General features: G+C 46.8%; 1 protein-coding gene across 4 annotated transcripts; it reads right to left on the bottom strand.

The window, feature by feature from the left end:
- Window positions 1-3,245: 3,245 nt before the first annotated feature.
- On the bottom strand, window positions 3,246-6,480 carry LOC134611818 (uncharacterized). Of its 4 annotated transcripts, none has more exons than XM_063456067.1 (2): window positions 4,045-6,480; window positions 3,246-3,485 (listed from the first exon to the last, which is right to left on the bottom strand). In XM_063456067.1, exon 1 carries the CDS (start codon window positions 6,462-6,464, stop codon window positions 4,446-4,448), a length of 2,019 nt encoding a protein of 672 aa, XP_063312137.1. In that variant the 5' UTR covers window positions 6,465-6,480; the 3' UTR covers window positions 3,246-3,485; window positions 4,045-4,445. The 4 variants fall into 4 exon arrangements, with proteins under 4 accessions (XP_063312137.1, XP_063312140.1, XP_063312138.1 ...); XM_063456070.1 differs by having other exon boundaries at window positions 3,439-3,462; window positions 4,140-6,480; XM_063456068.1 differs by lacking the exon at window positions 3,246-3,485 and having other exon boundaries at window positions 3,885-4,077; window positions 4,136-6,480.
- Window positions 6,481-26,198: the final 19,718 nt, after the last annotated feature.

Genomic DNA, 26,198 nt, shown 5'->3' with positions numbered 1-26,198 from the left:
CAGGACTTGTCAAGGAGTTCCCACTTGGCCTACTGTAAGACTCATTGATGTTTGCCCTAGTGTTGGTTCTATGTTTTGTTTAAATCCCATTTTATTTGTAAGAACAGAATGTACTTTTTTTTTTATTATCTCCTTTTGTTTTATGTAATTTTTGGCACGGTGTCACTTTTCTTTGTTTTAAAAAAAGAATTAATTTCACTAACACCGATCTAACTGTTCGGAATCTCACTCTATTATGGGAGGCGGCCGCAAGCCCAAACACTATTCAACGGTTGCCCTCATCTTTTGGAACCACTCCGGCAAAGGCCTCACGTTGCAAGACGATATACCTCCCTCGGAATCAGACTTCACATGGCCTTCTTCAAATAGGCAGTGCACGCTAAATGAATCAAGATGGTAGGACGACATGCCACAATAAGAGCAAATATCTTTCACAATATAACGTCATGCAAGGTTTTGTCTCTGATTGTCCTATATTACCTTTGAATATGATGTCAAATGTTTGGTCTCATCAATCTGTGTCTATGTAATGCTCGTATGTATGTGTGTTATGTACAAAATAAATAAAAAATCTATTTAAAAAAAATATATTAATAATCCAATTCTGTGTTTGGGCTTTAGTATCTATATTCACAAACCTGAAATAAAAGTGACTGCATTTTTTTGAATTGCTTTTTTATCATATTCATTTTGCCTAATATATATTCACAATGCTACAACAGATGATTAAAATACACTTTCGCTTATTTTGCACTAGCACTATTTAATTTGTCTACCACGTTTGGAATTAGTGTAGGACCCACTGATATTGGGGTACTGTGACGTAGTGGTAGGCATAACACAATATGGCCATGTGGTGGAACTGAATCCCCATATTTCTTTGCTGAGATAGTTGATTTTAAGTAGCTTGTAAAATCTACGAAGGTATGTCAGCCAATGGCACCCCCCTGATTAGAGGTAACCATGGGGGTCAACCCCCTCCCTTAGTACAGCACTGTCCAGTTGTGCCCCCAATTCCCTTTTTGCTTGACGATGTATTTTAGAGCAGACACAAAATTGTCATTATTTTATGCTGTATCTGTACATTTCTTAATCACTCTATCACAGTCAGTATAACAGCTGTATTGGGATTGGCTGAATACAAGTTGTAAATTCATCTAAACCACGTAGTTTACAAACAAAATAAAACGTCTTAGTTGTTGTCCATTTCAGGAGATTAGCCAGTAATCGCCAACACATTTTAATGAAGAAAGTCTTACAAATGCATAGATAATAACAGTAACAAGTTTGGCAGGTTTGTCACAGTCCCTTGCAATACCAGTCCTATTTATTTTCAAATAACGACACAAAAAAACATTAAGAAAATTAATATTTATTTTATTGCGAATAACAAATATAAAGAAAAACGTTATAGAAATTTTGAAGGCTGATAAATGTTAAAGATTATTAAAATGATAAATGAGACAGACATAATTATTTGTCTTATTCCTTTTTTAATTTGCGTTGGGCTTTGTCCATGTTGTGTCTTATCTACTACCCAATTCCAAAATTCTAACCGGAATGGCAATTCTCAGTTTTATTAACTCTGCGCCATCTAAACGTATGTATTCGGTGTTCAGTTTATCAAACGCATAATATAAACCTCACACCTTGCATCTTTCTACCATAACAAGGCTGCCCTTACCATTTGCGGGCCATTGAATGAAAATGTGGCTGTCCCCCTTGTTTATCATTTGCGGGCCATTGAATGTTGCTGCCCCCCTTGTTTACACAAACTAATCTGTAATTTGAGACACATACATAACTAGCTACTCACATGCACATATAATCTGCTTCACCAGTCAACCTAGAAAGCAATACTAACTCTAACACACATACATAGACTAAATAACTGATGGCCATATAACAGCATTTAATTTAACTTAAAGGGACACTATAGTCACCAGAACAATTACAGCTTAATGTAGTATAATCATTGCCTGCATGCATTTTCATGCAAACTCCGCCTTTTCAGAGAAAAGGCAGTGTTTACATTGCCCCTAGGGACACCTCCAAGATTCAATGCATCTCTATGAGGAGGTGCTGCTTGGCTAAAAGAGTGTTTGGCCCCGCCCCCACCCTACCTCCATGTGGATTTCAGCCAATCTAAGCCAACCCACCTAAATGGTGGGTTAAACACTATTGGGTCAGGAATACATGTTTGTGTTCCTGACCCTATAGTGCGCCTTTAAAGAAAAATATCTTACATTTAGAAACTATATATTTAGCATATTTTAGCCCTTCTGTGTTCTGCTATAAACATACAATAAATAGTAATTTTAATTTTCAATACAGACTCAAATTTGTACCCAATCATAAAATCTCGCAGTATTTTAAGATGAATTCTTACTCCGCCAGCTTACATTCTGATTGTGGTTAAACATTCCCCTCACAAAGCAATCTTAGCATTTGATCATCTAAGAATCATCCTGTGAAGGGCCACAAAATCAATGTGAACTCGGTAACTTGGAATCCCAAAGAGACGGCATAGTGTGGTGAATCATAGTTGTTAATTTAAGGTTATATATGAACAGAGTCTTTATATTATATTATAACTATTTTTTCGCCAAGTCTACCTGTACACTGATATTAAGTTTTTACATAAATAAGTTTCTTATATGAATAATTTTGTCTATATTTGTTTATACATATGAAGTACGTTTATATATGTTTTGTTTCCATGTGAAAACGTTTTTATAAGTTTGCTAATTTTATCTGACATATGAGGAAAATAAGAGCACTTTTCCTGGAAGGGAAAACATTTTTTTATTACAACCTGGCACTTTAAAATTGGACTGATGTAAATGTAAATAAGACCAATCTATGTGGCCGCGCACTATCTTGAAAAAGCCCGGGTTATTAGTGCGAAATGCGTTGAGGTGCTAACGGCTTCTGTTCTGGAAGGGTGAACACGGAGTGACTACCGATACTCCAAGAGAAGCAGTCAGCTGCACGGCAGGGAGATTTAAGAGATAAAAAAAGAAATACCGGCCATGCTAATTTGCATAAATAATTAAATATACGTGACATCACAGGACACAATGTATATAAGAGAATGAGAACATTTGGTAGGAGAAAATTCCCTAAATCACTAAACTACTTACAATGTGTGTGTTCTGTCTGACTGTGTGTATAGCATTGTGTGTGTGTGTGTGTGTGTGTGTATAGCAATGTGTGCATACTGTTGTCTGAGTGTGTCTGTATACTGTGAGTGTGTCTACTATGTCTGTGTATGTTATTGTGTATATAGTATATACCAATGCGTGTCCGTTTATAACAGATGAATATTCTGGTTCTATTTCTCTCACCATTCTCCCATCTGACTGCTGAATACATACACACGCCGATAAAAACACACACACACACACACTGCTAAATACACACAAAGACTGCTGAATACACACACACACATCACACAGACTGCTAAATACACACACACACAAAGACTGCTGAATACAAATGTAATATTGATACCATTTGAAAAAAGAGTATAATTTGAAAGTATGTGGAGCTCTCGTGGGGGGTTGGGCTGTGTTGTGTTTTGTCTAAGTCCTGACTGATTTCTGACTGATATGCTCTGCCAGTAAGTCCTTATGTGTATGAATATGAATTTTTAAAACACTTTTTTGTATAATGAAATTATGGTGATAAAATCAAAATAAAAAGAGAATGAAAAAAAAAAAAGAATACACACACATCACAGAGACTGCTGAATACACACACATCACAGAGACTGCTGAATACACACACATCACAGAGACTGCTGAATACACACACATCCACATCACAGAGACTGCTGAATACACACACACACACATATCACAGAGACTGCTGAATACACACACACATCACAGAGACTGCTGAATACACGCACATCACAGAGACTGCTGAATACACACACACATATCACAGAGACTGCTGAATACACACACACACACACACACAGAAAGGCTGCTAAATACACACACACATCACACAGACTGCTGAATACACACACACACACACACAGACTGCTGAATACACACACACACACAAATACTGCTAAATACACAGACACACAGCACACAGACTGCTGAATACACACACACACACACACAGACTGCTGAATACACATGTACCTGCTCTGAGGACTCAGTTCCTGCTGCCATACTTCCCCTTGTCCTGTAGCTCCTCCCATGCGGACTCTATTATCGGAGAGGGCAGGGACAAGCTGTGACGTCCCATCTCAGCCCTCTCCACACAGCTCTAGCACAAACGAATCTTCCTTGCTCGGCCTGAGAGCACTGCACACCCTGGTGGCCGGTGCAGATATTACAGAAATTTCTCCAGCCAGAAAAATACCGGCAATTGTAATGTCAGTGTTTTTGCAATACGGGCACCGGCCACAGAAAATCAAATACCGAACATCAAACCCTGGCTGTGCCGGTAAAACACCAGTCAGGTGGCAACCCTAGCCATGTACCATCAGCATTCCTTTGTTCTATTACCAGAACCTGGCCCTTATAAAGTCCTGCATCCTGCACAGTGCACTCTGGTCTGGTGAGCTGCTCATACGTATTTGTCCTATATCTGTTCCATAGCCTGGTCTCCTTCTCCACCGGAATACTAAATATATTTCTCATTTCTTTTTCTATAGTTTCTATAGTGTCTGCTTTGCTAAAGTGCCGTGGAATCAGGGTATCTGGGTCACTCTCGTTACAGAGCTGCAGCTCAATGAGGTATACCTCAACTTTACAATGTTTTACAAACAAGCCATGCTCAACCACCTTTCTAACAATGGGCTGCTGTCCTTCTACACTGCCATACCAACTCATCAGTTTCAGCCATGCTTCAGTTGGCACCAGAACATAGTCCAGATCATCAATCAGATGTTCATTTAATGCCTGAGTATCAGCATCTGAAAAAAGACCTGAGTTGTCAACAGGTCCTGGATTGCACTCTCCCACATTGTACATATCCCAGGAGTCGTAACCAACATACTTCTTCCATTGCTTAAACCACGGAATGTCAATGAGATACCACTCATCTCCCTTCTTCAGCGGCGCTTTCAGCATCTCCCCCAGCTCGGTCTTCTGGGTCTCGGGGGCCGGGTTGGTGGGAGGCCCCAGTGCCGGTCCTGGGGATGGCGTACATGCTGGTCCCTGGGGCTGTGCCGGGCCCAGTTCACCGCCACCTCCTCCCCACTCCGACATCGCTGCGTTCCTGCTCTCGACTCTGGGTAGCGCGCTCGTCCCAGCAACAATTTCGTCATCATGGGATAAAGCTACATTATTCCCAGCAGTGGTTACATCCAGAAGCACTTCTGATGACTCATCGACATCAAGCTTCATTTTCACCCCAGTCACAATTTCATCTATACCTGTTTGTACTAACATCCATACCTTATCTTCATCTAAGTTCATGACATTGGGGACTTTTGTATCTCCCACTGTACCCTTCACAATATCACAAAACTCTGGACTACTAGAAGACCATTCTCGTAAAAAACACAATGGGTCAGTCATGTTACACAGTTCTTCAATATGACACATTTTCTTGGACAAAGCCTCCTTCTCTGTGTCCAGCTCATGGATTAAGGCAGCGATTTGTGCAGAAGCCACTTTGTTCTGCCCATAGATCTCACTAAAAACTTGATCTTGTAGGTCATCCAGCTGTTTTTTTATGTCCCTAATTAGGGCAGCTACTCGTTCTGTCACACTAGTTGTTTTTTCCTGGGTTTTTTCCTTATACTCATTTAGTTTCTTAACTCTTGTATCAATCGTCTCTGTCCTCGAGGTTAGAGTTTGCATAATTGTTTTTAGGTCTTCTTTTTTCTTGTCTGAAGCCTTACTCAATGGTTTGATTTGGTGTCCAATGTGAGCTCCAAACAGGCTGCAGGACACACAGACACAGGCAGCATCCACTGTGCAGTAAAACTTCAAGATCTCATTGTGTACAGCACATTTCCAGTTTTCTAAGGAAATGCTAGATTCAATTAAAACATGCTCTTGGGACTTGGTGTGGACCTTCACATGATTAGAGCACAATGCAGCTTCACAATGCAGACATGTCTTAACAGCTGGCACTGGGGCGTGAAAACAATTAGTACAGAGAATTGCAGATGTATCTTGCTCTGGATGAGTTGAAAGGAAACTCTTAGCAATGTTACACAGAGTTGTGTTCCTTTGCAAGGTTGGGCGCTCTTCGAATTCTGATCTGCATTCCGGACAGGTATAAACTCCAGAGGTCACCTGGGAATCCAGGACATTCTCAATGCAATCGTGACAAAAGTTGTGGCCACATTGAAGCGTTACAGGATCTGTGTAAATGTTTAGACAGATGGAGCAGGTCAGCTCGTCTCTCATATCAGCAGACGCCATTTCCTGCAAAGAAACAACAAAAATGAAACTGAAAGCTTTTCTTAAGCTTTTTTTTACCATTTGCATTGATGTGACTAATGAATAGATTGAGGAATGCAGTCAGTTGGTTTTTACAAAGAAATAGCCTAAGGAAAGCTGACAGAGGACAAGTTTCGAGAGACGAGTATAGAAATAGACACTTTGTGTTTTTTTTTGTACCTGTTTAAAAGTTTTACTTTTTCTATTCGGTTGTAAATCTGTGATAAAACACATACTTATTACACACATGTAAACATTCATATCACATATACCCAGCTGTACAGCTGTACTGTTTCTATGCATCCTGGGAGAACACTGTTCGATGGAATTATCCCCACGAATGAGGTGAACATTATCTGCCTACCAGCTCAAGCATACGTTTGGTATTTTGTGTGTTTTCGTAATCCCAAAAGAGGCCGACCGCTACCACCTGATTCTATGGAACTATATGGGGCAGGAGCCTCGTGGGCTGTCGGTCAAAACTTTAACCCGGTGCCATTTCGGCTGTATTCATGGGATCTGAGTGCTTTTTGGATAAATTGTACGCTCAAATCCAGGCTAACCAGGGATATAAGACTTGAGGGGTTATACAGTTGTTTTCTGTGTGTTTTGGGGTGTTATCTGAATTGTGGATTTCCCTGTACCTGAGAGGGGATTGAATTGCCTCTCAGGCACATAGGATCCTGGGAGGGATTGCCATGGGGTGTTGGGTTGGAAACCCCTTGCATGGGGGTTTTGGATAAGTGGATTTCGTTGTACGTGAGAGGGGACCAAATTGCCTCTCAGGCACAGAGGATCATGGGAGGAATTGCCCTGGGATGTTGGGTTGGAAACCCCTTGCATGGGGCTTTTGCATAAAAGGCTGTGTGTGGCCCTCAATAAATCAGTTGTACTCCCAAAACTGTGTGTCATCCAGTTGCTGGAGAGGAGGTGGGATATCCCTTTAGTATTTTTCCTTGTTCCTGATTCTATTTTCGTGGATCCAGCGGAAAAAGAGTCCCTGCTAGGACAAAGGGCTCCGCTACAGTAAGTACCGTCTTATTCATCATTTATTGTATCCACATATCCACATACTCCCAAATATATATATATGAAACATGAGGGGGTGGTTGCACTCACCTGAACATGCTTAAATGGGGTGCTGCTGGGGGCCATATTATACAATAAACAATACACATGAAACATGAATACATATGAAACATATATATATATATTTGGGAGTCTAGCCAACTCCTTGGTTTTGCACCCCTCCCTGTTACAGGTGCCTCATCCCAGGGCCCTATTTAGCCTTGTACTGCAGAGAGCCCCAGATGGAATTTTTTCCCCAAATGAGTGAGTTATTCACATAAGAGCAGGCATTGGGCTGCTAGAGTAGGACCTGCCAAAGATGGGGTACATTGACGTTGTGGCAGGCTTATGCAATGTATGATCATATAATGTAACTAAATCCCCATTATTTTTTGCCTAGATTAGGTGTTTTTAAAAAAAAACATTTAGAAAAAAACTTTAAAAAAAAACTAATAAAATCTGCCAACATTGAAGTTGCTGTTTAGTAGATAGGAGAGTGTGCTGGATCTTGTGTATTGTTTATTGTATAATATGGCCCCCAGCAGCTACCCATTTAAGCATGTTCATGCTTGTATGTATGTGTGTTAAGTTCAAAATAAATAAAATATATATTAAAAAATATATATTAATAATCCAATTCTGTGTTTGGGCTCTAGTATTTATATTCACAAACCTGAAGTAAAAGTGACTGTATTTTTTTTTAATTGCTTTTTTTCCTCATATTCATTTTCCTAATATATATTCACAATGCTACAACAGATGATTAAAATACACTTTAGGGGGGCGTGGCCTGGCTGCAGATGGAGTAGGACGCACGCTTTCGGAGCTCCCAGGCCCTAACCCGCTAAAGCCCCTATAACGAAGCGATAAAATCCCACACGACCACGCTGATGGTGAGAACTAAGAAGGGGGCCACTCCCGGCCCGGCATTGCCCTCCTCGGGACACCTGACGGGACCTATGGACGACTTTCTCTCCACTCCGCAACCGCTGGCCGGCGCACGAGGCCCAAACAATATGGCGCCCGCGTCCCCAGGTACGAGCAGCCACACTACCTCCCCTCGGGGATCCCCCTCAAGAGACACACAAACGGACACTCTCACCCAGTTGTCTGCGGACATGGCGGCTATTGCGGCAAACATGCTTACGAGGGGGGACAAGGCGGAACTCATTGCGGAGCTCCGGGCTGCTGTGCGTGAGGAAATCACGGCAGTGAGGCGCGACCTAGCGGTGCTAGAACAGAGAGTGGACGATTTGGAGGTACACAGCCTGCAGGCCACCCAACACCACCGGGCATCAGAGCTGGCAGCCACAAGGCAAGGCAATATCCTGCTAGATTTGAGACGCCAAGTGGAGGACCTTGATAATCGAGGCAGGCGCAATAACATACGCATTAGGGGCATGCCGGAATCTGAAGGTGAATCGCCACGGGAGCTGCTCGAAGGCCTGTTTGCCCAGATCATGGGTGATGCCGCCCCGCCAGACTTTGGACTCGAGAGAGCACACAGGGCGCTCAGAGCTCCGCGCAGGGATGGCCAGCCGAGAGATCTGATCTGCTGTCTCCGGTCATTTCAGCTAAAGGAGGCCATTATGAGGTCGGCCCGCACACAACGCTCACTCCGGTATATGGAATCGCCTATTGCACTATACCAAGACCTGTCCACCATTACCTTGGATGCACGACGGGCCCTAAAGCCGATCACAAATGTGTTGCAAGAGAAGAGGATTCACTATAAATGGGGATACCCGTTCAGCCTACAAGCAAGAATTGGAAATATATGGCACGTCTTGAGATGGCCTACAGAAGTCCCACGCTTTTTACACGCGCTGGGCCTACCGGATATGCCTGTACCTAACTGGATTTTGGACTACCCGCCCGCGAGGCCTACAGGTCCGACAACACCGGCCGACATGCTCAGAGGGGGAACCTTGCCGGGAACCCCCCCCCAACGCAGAGGTGGCCCGGCCGCGCCGGAGGAATAAGCTATGGTCGGGCCCCGGGGACGCGGAACCCTCGCCGGCGAATGACCAGCACACCGTTCTCCTTTTTTTTTTTTTTTTTTTACTCTTCCTGCCTGCCGGGCCCGAGCGGCGGACCGCTCGTGACCTCCCACCACATAGAAAGAACTGCAGTGGCCCAGTGACTCCGGGACTGTACGCCAGGGGTATGTACTGCCTTTTTGTGCCCCCCTCCCCCCCCCCCCCCCTCCCTCCCTGGGACTGGGTCCCGGAGATTCCCCGGGAACTTCCTACCCCTGGGGGGCTGATGTTTTGGGGAGGGGTATGGAACGGGTGAGGCTAAGCATTTCGAGACAGTTTAGCGGGTGATCAACACGGGGTCCTGCAAACCCACAGCAGGGGATACAACGATAGGTGGGGTGGCGGGAGTGGGACGCTCAACAAGGGGCCCCGCCCCGGCGGGGAGATGGGATGTTGGCTGGACACTGCCCACCACCGGCCACAAGATATGGGACAGAGGGCCGAGTACCACCCGAACTTTGCCTACAATATGACTGATTTGATTAGGCCACGGGCCGCTGCTGGGGCCGGGGGGTGAGGGGGGGGGCGGGCAGAGGGGGAGGGGTCCTGGCCACGCGCCCGTGACGCGCCCGCGGCCGACTGGGCCCCGGCCATGGGCCACGCCCTGGCGGGTGCGGAGTCGGAAGCGGCGCGGAACGACTGCGTCTCCGGGGGAACATGTGGATTTTGCGGGATGGTGAGATTTATAGCCCATGAAGCTGAATGTTATGTACATGTTTTACCAGGTTCCAGACAAGGTTTTTGTTTATTTAGTTCTGAAAATTGGCTATCTAGTATGACGAGGGGATCCCCCCCCAAAAACTGTATGCTATGCAACCACTCCGGGACACTGGGGGGCGGGCCCGGAAGTACACTGGCCTTCACAGACACGAAGTTAAGGGATGTAGGGACCCAGACCATTACTACACGGGCCAGGCCCGGGACACTAAAGGTCTCTGCCCATTCTCAGCATATTGCATAGCCGACTCGGGAGTCCCGGGGGGGTAACTCGGACCGACATGGGCGCCCCGCGATGTCTAAGCGGGAGAGACACACCGGGCTTTGACCCGACGGAGGATGCACTCAGCGGGTTGGGAGCTGAGGGAGTCCACTACTGACTTCACCTACCAGAGAGGGCGACCGATACCATAGGTAGCCTCCCACGCACCCCACGCAACTGACCTATATTGTACATATTGGTCTGGGGTTGGAGAGGGCTTCATTTTAGTTCCCTCGACAATTTATACCCGACCAAGGTTCATTGTTGCCTTTCGTTTCCCGACCGACCTACTTACCTAGACAGTTGACCACTCCTCTACCACACACCTCCCCTCCCCACTTTTCCTTCTCCCCGACAATACCCGACTAGACCGACGAGGCTTACCCTTACTATACCCCGTTGAGCCCGGGCGGGGGACTCTCGCGAGGCGGTTATGGAATCCTTTAAACCGGCGCTGCTTAAACTTTGGTCCCATAATGTTAGGGGTCTTAACCTCCCTGAGAAACGAGCTCAATTGCTGCGCAGGCTATGGGCGGACAAGGTGTCCATAGCGTTCCTGCAGGAGACGCATTTCCGAGGTACTTCCGCGCCAAAACTGGAGAATAGACGCTTTCCTCAGGGTTACTTTGCCAACCACCCAGACATGAAGAAGGCGGGTGTGGCGATTCTACTCGCCCACTCGGTACATTTCACACACAAGGCTACTCTCATTGACCCGGGGGGTCGATACATCTTCCTTAAAGGCACCATTGGGGATGTTCCCCACACGTTCGCGTGCATCTACAGCCCCAACCGGAAACAGCACACATTTATAGCCAAGACGCTAATCAAACTAGACAGGTTCAGGGAAGGCCTCTTGGTGCTGGCTGGGGATCTTAATGTTCCTCTTGACCCGCGAATGGACTCCTCTCGGGGTGCTAGCACGGTCCCGGCACATTGCCTTCGATCGATCAGACGCTCACTGACCAAAGCTGGGTTAGTGGACTGCTGGAGGGTGGCGCACCCGGAGGACAAGGATTTCTCCTACTATTCCCCGATGCACAAACATTATAGCAGGATAGATTACATATTCATGCCCCAGGGAAGCCTGCCTCTTCTCCGGGAGGCCAACATAGGACTCATTCACCAGTCAGACCACGCACCAGTCACGGTGGAAATAAAATCCCCATTGCTCAAACCCGTGGAACGCCAATGGAGGCTCAATGAGTCCCTGCTGGACGACCTAGGGACCTGTACCATAGCCCGACAGACTATCAGGAACTACTTTGAGGAAAATGACACGGTAGACATGTCCCCACTGACACTATGGGAAGCCCATAAGTGCGTAGTCCGGGGGCACTTTATTTCCGTGTGCACACAGCGGAGAAAAGACAGGGCACGCGAGCTGACTGACCTCACGAAACAGATAGCCGACTTAGAAAACTCACATAAGCACACACTAGACGACAACATACATTTGCGGCTCACAGAAGCCCGTAGAGCACTCACGAATCATCTTTCCCAGGGCCTGCTGCACACCATGCGAAAATCCGCTAGGTTCTTTTATGAGCATTCCAACAAAAGCGGCAAACTCCTGGCGAAGATGCTCCAGGAAAAGCGTAGATCCCAACACATACACAAAATCCGTACGCCAAACGGGCGAACCACAGGGATGCCTGAAGGCATTCTGGATGCTTTCAGGTCCTATTATGCGGACCTGTACAACCAATCCCAGACCCAACAGGGAGCTGCGGCACATACCCATCACCGACGAGTGACGGACTACCTAGCTCAACACGTAACACGTAAAATCACACCGGCACTCGCGGAGGAGTTGGACAACCCCCTCACCCTTGAAGAATTAGCGGCTGCTATGAAACGATCGAAACCGCACCGGGCACCGGGCCCCGACGGCTTCCCCCTAACGTACCTACGGACGTTCCAAGAAGAGCTCTTACCGAGACTCCTGACTAGCCTAAACGCCCTGCGGGACGGGGGTAAGTTCCCCTCGGACACCCTAGCGGCCATAGTCACGGTGATCCCCAAGGAAGGGAAGGACCCGAGTAACTGTGCCAGCTATAGGCCGATCTCACTGCTTAACGCAGATCTAAAATTGTTTATGAAGGCCCTCTCCCTGAGGATATCCCGGTTGCTGCCGGACCTGATCCACCCAGATCAGGTAGGCTTCATTCCAGGCAGGGAAGCACGAGATGACACCATTCGGGCGCTGAACGTAATCCATAGCGCACGGGCCGGAAAGCGAGACGTTGTCCTCCTCTCGACGGACGCCGAAAAGGCGTTTGATCGGGTGGATTGGACATACCTGAAAGAAACGCTGCGTCACATGGGCTTTGGCCCATATATGCGCATGTGGATCTCGGCCCTGTACACCACCCCGACTGCCCGGATACGGATAAATGGGGCCCTCACGCGGTCTTTCCCGATATGTAACGGGACACGACAAGGCTGTCCCCTGTCCCCTCTCCTGTTTGCCCTCACCCTGGAACCCTTCCTGGAGGCGGTCAGACAGGACGGGGGTGTAACAGGGGTTCGCGTGGGCACAGAGGAACATCGGGTAGCGGCATACGCCGACGACATGTTGTTCTTCTTGGAACAACCTCTGGTCTCTGTGCCCAACCTACTAAAGGCTTTTGAAGAATACCACCAGGTGTCAAACCTGAAATTGAACCTTGACAAGTCGGAGGCAATGCCGATCATGAAGAATGAAGGCGATGCCCACAGACTAGGCACCCAGTTTGCCTTCTCGTGGTGCACGGAGAAGATACGGTACCTTGGTACCTGGCTACCGAAGGACCTTTCACAAACATACCAACTGAATTTCCTGCCCCTCCTCCGGACAATACAATCGGATCTCCATCGCTGGACGACCTACTATATCACCTGGTTTGGGAGGATTAACGCGATCAAGATGAACGTGTTACCGCGGTTGCTGTATCTCTTTGCCACCCTACCACTCTTAATCCCACAATCATTCTTCACATCACTAGATACGGCTATCCGGGGGTTTATCTGGAATCATAGACCCTCGCGGGTCCGCAAGTCGACGATGGAGAGACCTAAACAATCCGGGGGATTGAGACTGCCTTCGGCGTCCACGTACTATAAAGCCACACACTTACACAGGATTACAGACTGGCATGTTGACAAGAGCCCCAAGCGTTGGGTGGCGATGGAGCTACAGCAAACGGGAAGTAAGATCCCCTCGAGACTGTGGTTGGGGGGCACCACGTTCGCAGAGCTGCGGACTGGCAACCCCATGATTGACGCGACGCTCAATGTCTGGTGCAGGGTCCGCTACACCCATCGGCTCACTACATCGCCGAACCCGTTGACCCCGATTGCATGCAACCCAAACCTGGCGGGGGGTCTCCACCCGTCGGCACTGCGGAACTTTCATCAGGCGAACTGGATATACCTAGATCAGTGGTGCTCGAGGGGACGACTCCGGCCCCTCCATGACCTGATGGGAGACACCCGGCCCACACAACTAGACAATTTCCGATACCACCAGGTGCAATCGTATGTCGTTAGCTTAGCTGGAAAAGACCACCTTCATAGGCAGCTGACGGATTTTGAAAAGTTATGCACGAAACGATGTCACATAGACCACGGGGTATCACGTATGTGCGAATCCCTGAGAGAGGCCCAGGACACCTGCCCACTGGGATACAAGAGCAAGTGGGAAAGAGAGACAGGTACACAACTCTCAGACCAGGAATGGGACAAGATAGTCCGCTTAACCCACAAATGCTCGATCAGCTCAAAGATCCAAGAGACCGGATACAAACTGTTGTCGCTATGGTACCGGACCCCGGACACCCTTAGACACTTCGGTGGAGCTGGTGCGGGTGATTGCTGGAGGTGTGGCACGGCCTTGGGAACGAACCTGCACATATGGTGGTCTTGCCCACGCATAGTAACATACTGGCAGATGATAAACACGAAAATTAGAGAAATCACAGGCGAACCCATCCCCTTACAACCCATGACAATGCTTCTACATCACACTCCCATACCCACGCAGAAATATAAACACTCCCTCACCATACATTTGTTGAATGCCGCAAAGGCATTGATTCCCCTACACTGGAAGCGCACATCCGCACCTTCATTTAGACAATGGGTGGACAAGGTGGAGAGCGTCTATGATATGGAGATACTGACAGCCTCCCTGCAGGGACGCTCAGATAAGTGCGCACTGCAATGGTACCCCTGGCGACTTTAATGGTACCCCTGGCGATCTCCAGAGGAATCGCGTAAATTTCCCGGAACAGGCAGGGAGCTCGGAGTGGCTACCCGAGCTGCGCAGACAGGTCGGACTATATCCAGCACAGATGAGACAGGAAAGCTGTTTAGACTGAGGAGACCTCACCCGGGCTCCAGACCCCCCCCCCTCTTCTCTCCCCCCTGTACCTGCCCCGCTCCCCCACCCCCACTTCCCTTCTACCAATCCCTGACTTGACGGACCGTTCACACTACCAGACACCAGAGGATTCTGGCCCCACGACTGACTAGACTCTATACTGATGGACAGGTAACCCTATTCACACTCAGATGCTTACAACCGAAACCGGACCACACGACATAGTACGGAACAATACCTCTTTGAGTGGACTTAGGTGACAGGGAAAGTAATCCAGACGGACGTAGACGAGACAGAAGGCCATCGCCCAGACATGAACCCACGGACAAATATGGCCCATCAGACACGGCTGATACCCCCGAAAGGATACCCCACCGAGAAGGGAACCACCTGGGGCCGCATAATCCCTAAGTAGGTCTCCCAAGGGACACATTGCTCCAATAACTTCTCACAGCAACGGAACCTGGTCCCTCTTGGACTACCCACGCTAACACTAGGTATTCATATCCTGTTACGTAGTAGGCTCTGGGGTAGTAAGGAGCTGTCCCCGAGGTGGGGACCCTGGAAATACGTTGCTAATATGGGGGGATATGGGAATGGGAACTGTCAACCTCAGAGGCGCCCAAATATTTCCAAGCAAACCCAGGGGAAAGCAAGCGAGTGGTTATGCCAAGGATAACTTAGCTACCTATGTTTCCCAGAAATCTACGTCTTAATTATGCACCTCAACTTGTTTCACTGTTTCAATGTTGCAAAAGGTTAAATCTATATTTCCGTGTGACTTATGTGAAAATGCTGTTACTGTCACCTGTGATACCTTACCAATAAAATATGATTGACATAAAATACACTTTAGCTTATTTTGCACTAGCACTATTTAATTTGTCTACCATGTTTGGAATTAGTGTAGGACCCACCGATATTGGGGTACAGTGACGTAGTGGTAGGCATAACACAATATGGCCATGTGGTGGAACTGAATCCCCATATTTCTTTGCTGAGAGTTGATTTTAAGTAGCCATGTAAAATTTACGAAGGTATGTCGGCCAATGGCACCCCCCTGATGAGAGGTAACCAAGAGGGTCCGCCCCCTCCCTTAGTACAGCACTGTCCAGTTGTGCCCCCAATTCCCTTTTTGCTTGACGATGTATTTTAGAGCAGACACAAAATTGTCATTATTTTATGCAGTATCTGTACATTTCTTAATCACTGTATCACAGTCAGTATAACAGCTGTATTGTGATTGGCTGAATACAAGTTGTAAATTCATCTAAACCATCTATTTTACAAACAAAAAAAATAGTTGTTGTGCATTTCAGGAGATTTTCCAGTGATCGCCAACACATTTTAACGAAGAAAGTCTTACAAATGCATAGATAATTAAAGTAACAAGTTTGGCAGGTTTGTAATACCAGCCCTATTTATTTTCAATTAACGGCACACGAATAGTCAAGAAAATGAATATTTATTTTATTGTGAAACAAAAAAGTTATAGAAATTTTGAAGGATGATCAATTTTAAAGACTATTACAATGATGAATGAGACAGACATAATTATGTCTTTACCTTTTTTAATTTGTGTTGGACTTTGTCCATGTTGTGTCTTATCTCAGTCTCTATAACGACTACCCAGTTCCAAAATTCTCACCGGAATGGCAATTCTCAGTTTTATTGACTCTGCGCCATCTAAACTGATGTATTCGTTGCCCAGTTTACCAAAAGCATAATATAAACCTCACACCTTATCTTTCTACCATAACAAGGCTGCCCTTACCATTTGCGGGCCATTGAATGTTGCTGCCCCCCTTGTTTACACAAACTAATCTGTAATTTGAGACACATACATAACTAGCTACTCACATGCACATATAACCTGCTTCACCAGTCAACCTAGAAAGCAATACTAAATCTAACACACATACATAGACTCAATAACAGCATTTAATTTAACTTAAAGGGACACTATAGTCACCAGAACAATTACAGCTTAATGTAGTAATTCTGGTGAGTATAATCATTGCCTTCAGGCATTTTCATGCAAACTCCGCCTTTTCAGAGAAAAGGCAATGTTTACATTGACCCTAGGGACACCTCCAAGTGGCCACTCCTCAGATGGCCACTGGAGGTGCTTCCTGGCTCAGTGCTGCACAGTAGGCAGCACTGCCGTTCAGCATCTCCACGCTCTACATGGGGATGCTGAAATTTCCTCCTAGAGATGCATTGATTCAATGCATCTCCATGAGGAGGTGCTGATTGGCTAAAAATAGCATTTGGCTGTGCCCCCTCCCTCCTTCCCAATATCAGCCAATCCATTGCTCTCCCTATGGGAAAGCATTGGATTGGCTAAAAGTTTACATTCTGATTGTGGTTAAACATTCCCATCACAAAGCAATCTTAGCATTTGATCATTTAAGACAATCATCCTGTGAGAGGCCACAAAATTAAGGTGAACTCGGTAACTTGGAATCCCAAATAGAAGGCATAGTGTGGTGAATCATAGTTGTTAATTTAAGGTTATATATGAACAGAGTCTTTATATTATATTATTACAATTTTTTCGCCAAGTCTACCTGTACACTGATATTAAGTTTTTACATAAATAAGTTTCTTATATGAATAATTTTGTCTATATTTGTTTATACATATGAAGTACGTTTATATGTGTTTTGTTTCCATGTGAAAACTGTTTTATAAGTTTGCTAATTTTATGTGACATATGAGGAAAATAAGAGCACTTTTCCTGAAAGGAAAAAACATTTTTTTATTAAAACCTGGCACTTCAAAATTGGACTGATGTAAACGTAAATAAGACCAATCTATGTGGCCGCGCACTATCTTGAAAAAGCCCGGGTTATTAGGGCGAAACGCGTTGAAGTGCTAACGGCTTCTGTTCTGGAAGGGTGAACACGGAGTGACTACCGATACCGGCTCTGATACTTGGCGTCTCTCCAAGAGAAGCAGTCAGCTGCACGGTAGGGAGATTTAAGTCTGAGCGATGAGATCAGAAGGACGGGCGGTAACCAGGGCCGGCGCCACCTGTAAGGCGACCTAGGCAGCCGCCTAGGGCGCAACTTACCAGGGGGCGCCGGATCCCTGTCCCCGCTGCGCCTTCTCATGCTGCGCCGCCTGGTAGCCTTGGTACCTGGCTACCGAAGGACCTTTCACAAACATACCAACTGAATTTCCTGCCCCTCCTCCGGACAATACAATCGGATCTCCATCGCTGGACGACCTACTATATCACCTGGTTTGGGAGGATTAACGCGATCAAGATGAACGTGTTACCGCGGTTGCTGTATCTCTTTGCCACCCTACCACTCTTAATCCCACAATCATTCTTCACATCACTAGATACGGCTATCCGGGGGTTTATCTGGAATCATAGACCCTCGCGGGTCCGCAAGTCGACGATGGAGAGACCTAAACAATCCGGGGGATTGAGACTGCCTTCGGCGTCCACGTACTATAAAGCCACACACTTACACAGGATTACAGACTAGCATGTTGACAAGAGCCCCAAGCGTTGGGTGGCGATGGAGCTACAGCAAACGGGAAGTAAGATCCCCTCGAGACTGTGGTTGGGGGGCACCACGTTCGCAGAGCTGCGGACTGGCAACCCCATGATTGACGCGACGCTCAATGTCTGGTGCAGGGTCCGCTACACCCATCGGCTCACTACATCGCCGAACCCGTTGACCCCGATTGCATGCAACCCAAACCTGGCGGGGGGTCTCCACCCGTCGGCACTGCGGAACTTTCATCAGGCGAACTGGATATACCTAGATCAGTGGTGCTCGAGGGGACGACTCCGGCCCCTCCATGACCTGATGGGAGACACCCGGCCCACACAACTAGACAATTTCCGATACCACCAGGTGCAATCGTATGTCGTTAGCTTAGCTGGAAAAGACCACCTTCATAGGCAGCTGACGGATTTTGAAAAGTTATGCACGAAACGATGTCACATAGACCACGGGGTATCACGTATGTGCGAATCCCTGAGAGAGGCCCAGGACACCTGCCCACTGGGATACAAGAGCAAGTGGGAAAGAGAGACAGGTACACAACTCTCAGACCAGGAATGGGACAAGATAGTCCGCTTAACCCACAAATGCTCGATCAGCTCAAAGATCCAAGAGACCGGATACAAACTGTTGTCGCTATGGTACCGGACCCCGGACACCCTTAGACACTTCGGTGGAGCTGGTGCGGGTGATTGCTGGAGGTGTGGCACGGCCTTGGGAACGAACCTGCACATATGGTGGTCTTGCCCACGCATAGTAACATACTGGCAGATGATAAACACGAAAATTAGAGAAATCACAGGCGAACCCATCCCCTTACAACCCATGACAATGCTTCTACATCACACTCCCATACCCACGCAGAAATATAAACACTCCCTCACCATACATTTGTTGAATGCCGCAAAGGCATTGATTCCCCTACACTGGAAGCGCACATCCGCACCTTCATTTAGACAATGGGTGGACAAGGTGGAGAGCGTCTATGATATGGAGATACTGACAGCCTCCCTGCAGGGACGCTCAGATAAGTGCGCACTGCAATGGTACCCCTGGCGACTTTAATGGTACCCCTGGCGATCTCCAGAGGAATCGCGTAAATTTCCCGGAACAGGCAGGGAGCTCGGAGTGGCTACCCGAGCTGCGCAGACAGGTCGGACTATATCCAGCACAGATGAGACAGGAAAGCTGTTTAGACTGAGGAGACCTCACCCGGGCTCCAGACCCCCCCCCCTCTTCTCTCCCCCCTGTACCTGCCCCGCTCCCCCACCCCCACTTCCCTTCTACCAATCCCTGACTTGACGGACCGTTCACACTACCAGACACCAGAGGATTCTGGCCCCACGACTGACTAGACTCTATACTGATGGACAGGTAACCCTATTCACACTCAGATGCTTACAACCGAAACCGGACCACACGACATAGTACGGAACAATACCTCTTTGAGTGGACTTAGGTGACAGGGAAAGTAATCCAGACGGACGTAGACGAGACAGAAGGCCATCGCCCAGACATGAACCCACGGACAAATATGGCCCATCAGACACGGCTGATACCCCCGAAAGGATACCCCACCGAGAAGGGAACCACCTGGGGCCGCATAATCCCTAAGTAGGTCTCCCAAGGGACACATTGCTCCAATAACTTCTCACAGCAACGGAACCTGGTCCCTCTTGGACTACCCACGCTAACACTAGGTATTCATATCCTGTTACGTAGTAGGCTCTGGGGTAGTAAGGAGCTGTCCCCGAGGTGGGGACCCTGGAAATACGTTGCTAATATGGGGGGATATGGGAATGGGAACTGTCAACCTCAGAGGCGCCCAAATATTTCCAAGCAAACCCAGGGGAAAGCAAGCGAGTGGTTATGCCAAGGATAACTTAGCTACCTATGTTTCCCAGAAATCTACGTCTTAATTATGCACCTCAACTTGTTTCACTGTTTCAATGTTGCAAAAGGTTAAATCTATATTTCCGTGTGACTTATGTGAAAATGCTGTTACTGTCACCTGTGATACCTTACCAATAAAATATGATTGACATAAAATACACTTTAGCTTATTTTGCACTAGCACTATTTAATTTGTCTACCATGTTTGGAATTAGTGTAGGACCCACCGATATTGGGGTACAGTGACGTAGTGGTAGGCATAACACAATATGGCCATGTGGTGGAACTGAATCCCCATATTTCTTTGCTGAGAGTTGATTTTAAGTAGCCATGTAAAATTTACGAAGGTATGTCGGCCAATGGCACCCCCCTGATGAGAGGTAACCAAGAGGGTCCGCCCCCTCCCTTAGTACAGCACTGTCCAGTTGTGCCCCCAATTCCCTTTTTGCTTGACGATGTATTTTAGAGCAGACACAAAATTGTCATTATTTTATGCAGTATCTGTACATTTCTTAATCACTGTATCACAGTCAGTATAACAGCTGTATTGTGATTGGCTGAATACAAGTTGTAAATTCATCTAAACCATCTATTTTACAAACAAAAAAAATAGTTGTTGTGCATTTCAGGAGATTTTCCAGTGATCGCCAACACATTTTAACGAAGAAAGTCTTACAAATGCATAGATAATTAAAGTAACAAGTTTGGCAGGTTTGTAATACCAGCCCTATTTATTTTCAATTAACGGCACACGAATAGTCAAGAAAATGAATATTTATTTTATTGTGAAACAAAAAAGTTATAGAAATTTTGAAGGATGATCAATTTTAAAGACTATTACAATGATGAATGAGACAGACATAATTATGTCTTTACCTTTTTTAATTTGTGTTGGACTTTGTCCATGTTGTGTCTTATCTCAGTCTCTATAACGACTACCCAGTTCCAAAATTCTCACCGGAATGGCAATTCTCAGTTTTATTGACTCTGCGCCATCTAAACTGATGTATTCGTTGCCCAGTTTACCAAAAGCATAATATAAACCTCACACCTTATCTTTCTACCATAACAAGGCTGCCCTTACCATTTGCGGGCCATTGAATGTTGCTGCCCCCCTTGTTTACACAAACTAATCTGTAATTTGAGACACATACATAACTAGCTACTCACATGCACATATAACCTGCTTCACCAGTCAACCTAGAAAGCAATACTAAATCTAACACACATACATAGACTCAATAACAGCATTTAATTTAACTTAAAGGGACACTATAGTCACCAGAACAATTACAGCTTAATGTAGTAATTCTGGTGAGTATAATCATTGCCTTCAGGCATTTTCATGCAAACTCCGCCTTTTCAGAGAAAAGGCAATGTTTACATTGACCCTAGGGACACCTCCAAGTGGCCACTCCTCAGATGGCCACTGGAGGTGCTTCCTGGCTCAGTGCTGCACAGTAGGCAGCACTGCCGTTCAGCATCTCCACGCTCTACATGGGGATGCTGAAATTTCCTCCTAGAGATGCATTGATTCAATGCATCTCCATGAGGAGGTGCTGATTGGCTAAAAATAGCATTTGGCTGTGCCCCCTCCCTCCTTCCCAATATCAGCCAATCCATTGCTCTCCCTATGGGAAAGCATTGGATTGGCTAAAAGTTTACATTCTGATTGTGGTTAAACATTCCCATCACAAAGCAATCTTAGCATTTGATCATTTAAGACAATCATCCTGTGAGAGGCCACAAAATTAAGGTGAACTCGGTAACTTGGAATCCCAAATAGAAGGCATAGTGTGGTGAATCATAGTTGTTAATTTAAGGTTATATATGAACAGAGTCTTTATATTATATTATTACAATTTTTTCGCCAAGTCTACCTGTACACTGATATTAAGTTTTTACATAAATAAGTTTCTTATATGAATAATTTTGTCTATATTTGTTTATACATATGAAGTACGTTTATATGTGTTTTGTTTCCATGTGAAAACTGTTTTATAAGTTTGCTAATTTTATGTGACATATGAGGAAAATAAGAGCACTTTTCCTGAAAGGAAAAAACATTTTTTTATTAAAACCTGGCACTTCAAAATTGGACTGATGTAAACGTAAATAAGACCAATCTATGTGGCCGCGCACTATCTTGAAAAAGCCCGGGTTATTAGGGCGAAACGCGTTGAAGTGCTAACGGCTTCTGTTCTGGAAGGGTGAACACGGAGTGACTACCGATACCGGCTCTGATACTTGGCGTCTCTCCAAGAGAAGCAGTCAGCTGCACGGTAGGGAGATTTAAGTCTGAGCGATGAGATCAGAAGGACGGGCGGTAACCAGGGCCGGCGCCACCTGTAAGGCGACCTAGGCAGCCGCCTAGGGCGCAACTTACCAGGGGGCGCCGGATCCCTGTCCCCGCTGCGCCTTCTCATGCTGCGCCGCCTGAGCGCTTTAGCAAGCCCCAGGCGGCGCAGCACTGCTGCATGGAGGGCGGCCGGGTTTATGACCGGCAGGAGGGAAGCGCAGAGCGCTCCCTCCTGCCGGTCTCTCCATGTAGCGTGGCCGGGCGGCGCGGAACGCGGGACAGGAACCTTTGTTTCCTGTACTCGCCCGCCGGCGGAATGACAGGAAATTCTCACTCAGTGAGCATTTCCTGTCATTCCGCCGGCGGCCGGGTACAGGAAACAAAGGTTCCTGTCCCGCGTTCCGCGCCGCCCGGCCACGCTACATGGGCAGGAGGGGAGGGTAAGGACCACTAAGAGGGGGGGGTTAAGGACCACTAAGGGGGGGGTTAAGGACCACTAAGGGAGGGAGGGAGGGGGGGGGATTAAGGACCACTAAGGGAGGGAGGGAGGGAGGGGGGGGATTAAGGACCACTAAGGGAGAGGGGGGGTATAAGGACCACTAAGGGAGGAGGGGGGTATAAGGACCACTAAGGGAGGAGGGGGGGGTATAAGGACCACTAAGGGAGGGGGGGGTATAATGACCACTAAAGGGGGGGGGTGGTATAAGGACCACTAGGGGAGGGGGGTATAAGGACCACTAGGGGAGGGATGGGGGGGTATAAGGACCACTAGGGGAGGGATGGGGGGATAAGGACCACTATGGGAGAGGGGGATAAGGAGCACTATGGGAGGGGGGGGATAAGGAGCACTATGGGAGGGGGGGTAAGGAGCACTATGGGAGGGAGGCGGGATAAGGACCACTATGTGAGGGAGGGGGATAAGGACCACTATGGGAGGGAGGGGGGGATAAGGACCACTATGGGAGGGAAGGGGGATAAGGAGCACTATGGGAGGGGGGGATAAGGAGCACTATGGGAGGGAGGGGGGATAAGGACCACTATGGGAGGGAGGGGGATAAGGACCACTATGGGAGGGAGGGGGGGGGATAAGGACCACTATGGGAGGGAGGGGGGATAAGGACCACTATGGGAGGGGGGGTAAGGACCACTATGGGAGGGAGGGGGGTAAGGACCACTATGGGAGGTTGGGGGCGGGGGATAAGGACCACTAGGGGAGGGGGGATAAGGACCACTAGGGGAGGGGGATAAGGACCACTAGGGGAGGGGGATAAGGACCACTAGGGGAGGGAGGGGGGATAAGGACCACTATGGGAGGTTGGGGGGGATAAGGACCACTGGGGGGGGGATAAGGACCACTAGGGGAGGGGGGATAAGGACCACTAAGGGGGGGAAGGACCACCAAAGGGGGGTAAGGAGGGAGCACTACTAAGGAGAGGGGAGGAGGGTGATTACCACTAAGGGGGTGGGGGGAGTAGGGGAAGGTCTACTAAGGGGTTTGGGAGAGGGAGGACCACTAAGGGGTTTGGGAGAGGGAGGACCACTAAGGGGGGAGGGGGGAGTGAGAAGACCACCAAGGGGGACTGCAGAGGGACAGGGGGCCAAGGGAGAGCACTAAGTGACAGAAGGGGAGAACACGGAGGGACAGAAGGGAAGGGGAAATCAATAATTGAGGGGAGAGCACTATGAATTTTTTTTTAAAAAAGAAAGCTGTGCCCATCTCAGTCCCTATCCTACCCCACAAACCCTCTCTTTTACACTACACACATACACAATGCATCCCCCCTCACACACACAGAAACATACAATGCATTCCTACTCACACACAGACACACCCGAAACACACAATTCATCCCTTACGTTCTCTTACATAATTAATGCACCCCTTACAGACACACACTGCATTCAATTACATACACAGAAACAGACCTTGCACCCCTTACACACACACACACACACACACACACAGAAACATACAATGCATTCCTTACACGCAAAAACACACTACATCCCCTATAAACACACTACATCCCTTACACAAAGTGTACACATAAAACATCCCCAACTCATGGATGGGCCATGTAGGTGGATTTATGGGTGGGCATTGTAGGCGTATGCCCCCTGGGGGCCCAGACCTTGAGCTGTGTAAGGGGCCCTAAAAAATGGAGCTGCTTCCTGTTCGTTAATTGTTGTGAGCACTGTTACAAACAGTCTCCAGAGAGCCTCTTCTACACCAGACCTGTGGAGCCAGACTGAGCCCATCATCAGCCTCTTGTCCTCATCTGGTGGTAAGTAGGCAATCCAATATATTATTAGTGGCACTAATCTCTAATTTATCTCACATTAAATAGATACTATAGTCACCAGAAGCACTACAGCATAATGTAGTGGTTCTGGTGTCTATAGCCTGTGCCTGTAGGCTTTTTAATGTAAACACACTGTCTTTTCAGATAAGACACTTTGTGAAGACTGGCGTTGGCCCATATGGCAGAGCATATGGGCGGGGCATTTTGATGTCACATGGTGGGCTGGACATATGGGGGGGCGGCAAAATCTTTTTTGCCTAGGGCGGCAAAAATCCTTGCACCACCCCTGGCGGTAACATATATTGCACTCGTTAAAACCCATGCTTGTTTGTGGTGTCTTGGAAACAAGTACCATCATTTGTCTATGTAGGGGTTCCTTTTGGGGGAGAGGTTTTTTTTTTACTTTTAATAATTAAAACAGTGTTGCACTATGACTATGAGGATTTCTTTTGTATCTTTTAAAGGTACTGTTTGTTGCGGTATACACTGTATCCCAAACCTGTGGATCCTACTTATGTGGCAAGATTAACCCCTCCAACACCAAAGGACTCTGGGACATTATTACACATTCTTTTGAGGAAGAATATATATTGCCAAAAATCAATTGTGGATACTATTTAGGTTTCTTATAACAAATTGATATTTTGATGCAATAAGTGGTTATTTTTCTTCCTTAAGATCACTTTTGGAGCGCCTAGCATGCAATTTTGGGCATCTCCTATATAGCGCTAACACGATTATTAGTATATTGTATGTGCTGAAATTGTTCGGAAGTTTCTAGTGTGTTTTTAGCTGCTTTTATTAATATGATACTGTTTATTATTTACTATATTGTTTTTTTACTTATTGATTGTGCTCTCTTATCTCTATATATTGTATGACTTTATTTTAGCTGAGCTGTGGGTGCTAGTAATGTTTCTTTATCCAAATCATCCTACTATACCACCAATGTGATTCGCAAAATCTAAAATCTTTCATGAAAGGTTTTAGTAAGTTTTAAGATGTGACTTCTGGGAATTTAACTGTGATTTCCTGGGCCATGTATAGGGTTGCCACCTTTTTTGGAAAAACATACCGGCCATGCTAATTTGCATAAATAATTAAATATACGTGACATCACAGGACACAATGTATAGAAGAGAATGAGAACATTTGGAAGGAGAAAATTCCCTAAATCACTAATAAACTACTTACAATGTGTGTGTTCTGTCTGACTGTGTGTATAGCATTGTGTGTGTGTGTGTGTGTGTGTGTGTATAGCAATGTGTGCATACTGTTGTCTGTATACTGTGTGCGTCTACTATGTCTGTGTAT

The sequence above is a fragment of the Pelobates fuscus genome, chromosome 5 (genome assembly GCF_036172605.1).
Source record: "Pelobates fuscus isolate aPelFus1 chromosome 5, aPelFus1.pri, whole genome shotgun sequence".
NCBI lineage: Eukaryota > Metazoa > Chordata > Amphibia > Anura > Pelobatidae > Pelobates > Pelobates fuscus.
This window is presented reverse-complemented; position numbering and strand designations above follow the sequence as displayed.

Bases quoted from the DNA above. Each gene is read 5' to 3' on its own strand.
- LOC134611818 (XM_063456067.1), bottom strand. From the start codon at position 6,464: ATGCAAATGGTAAAAAAAAGCTTAAGAAAAGCTTTCAGTTTCATTTTT.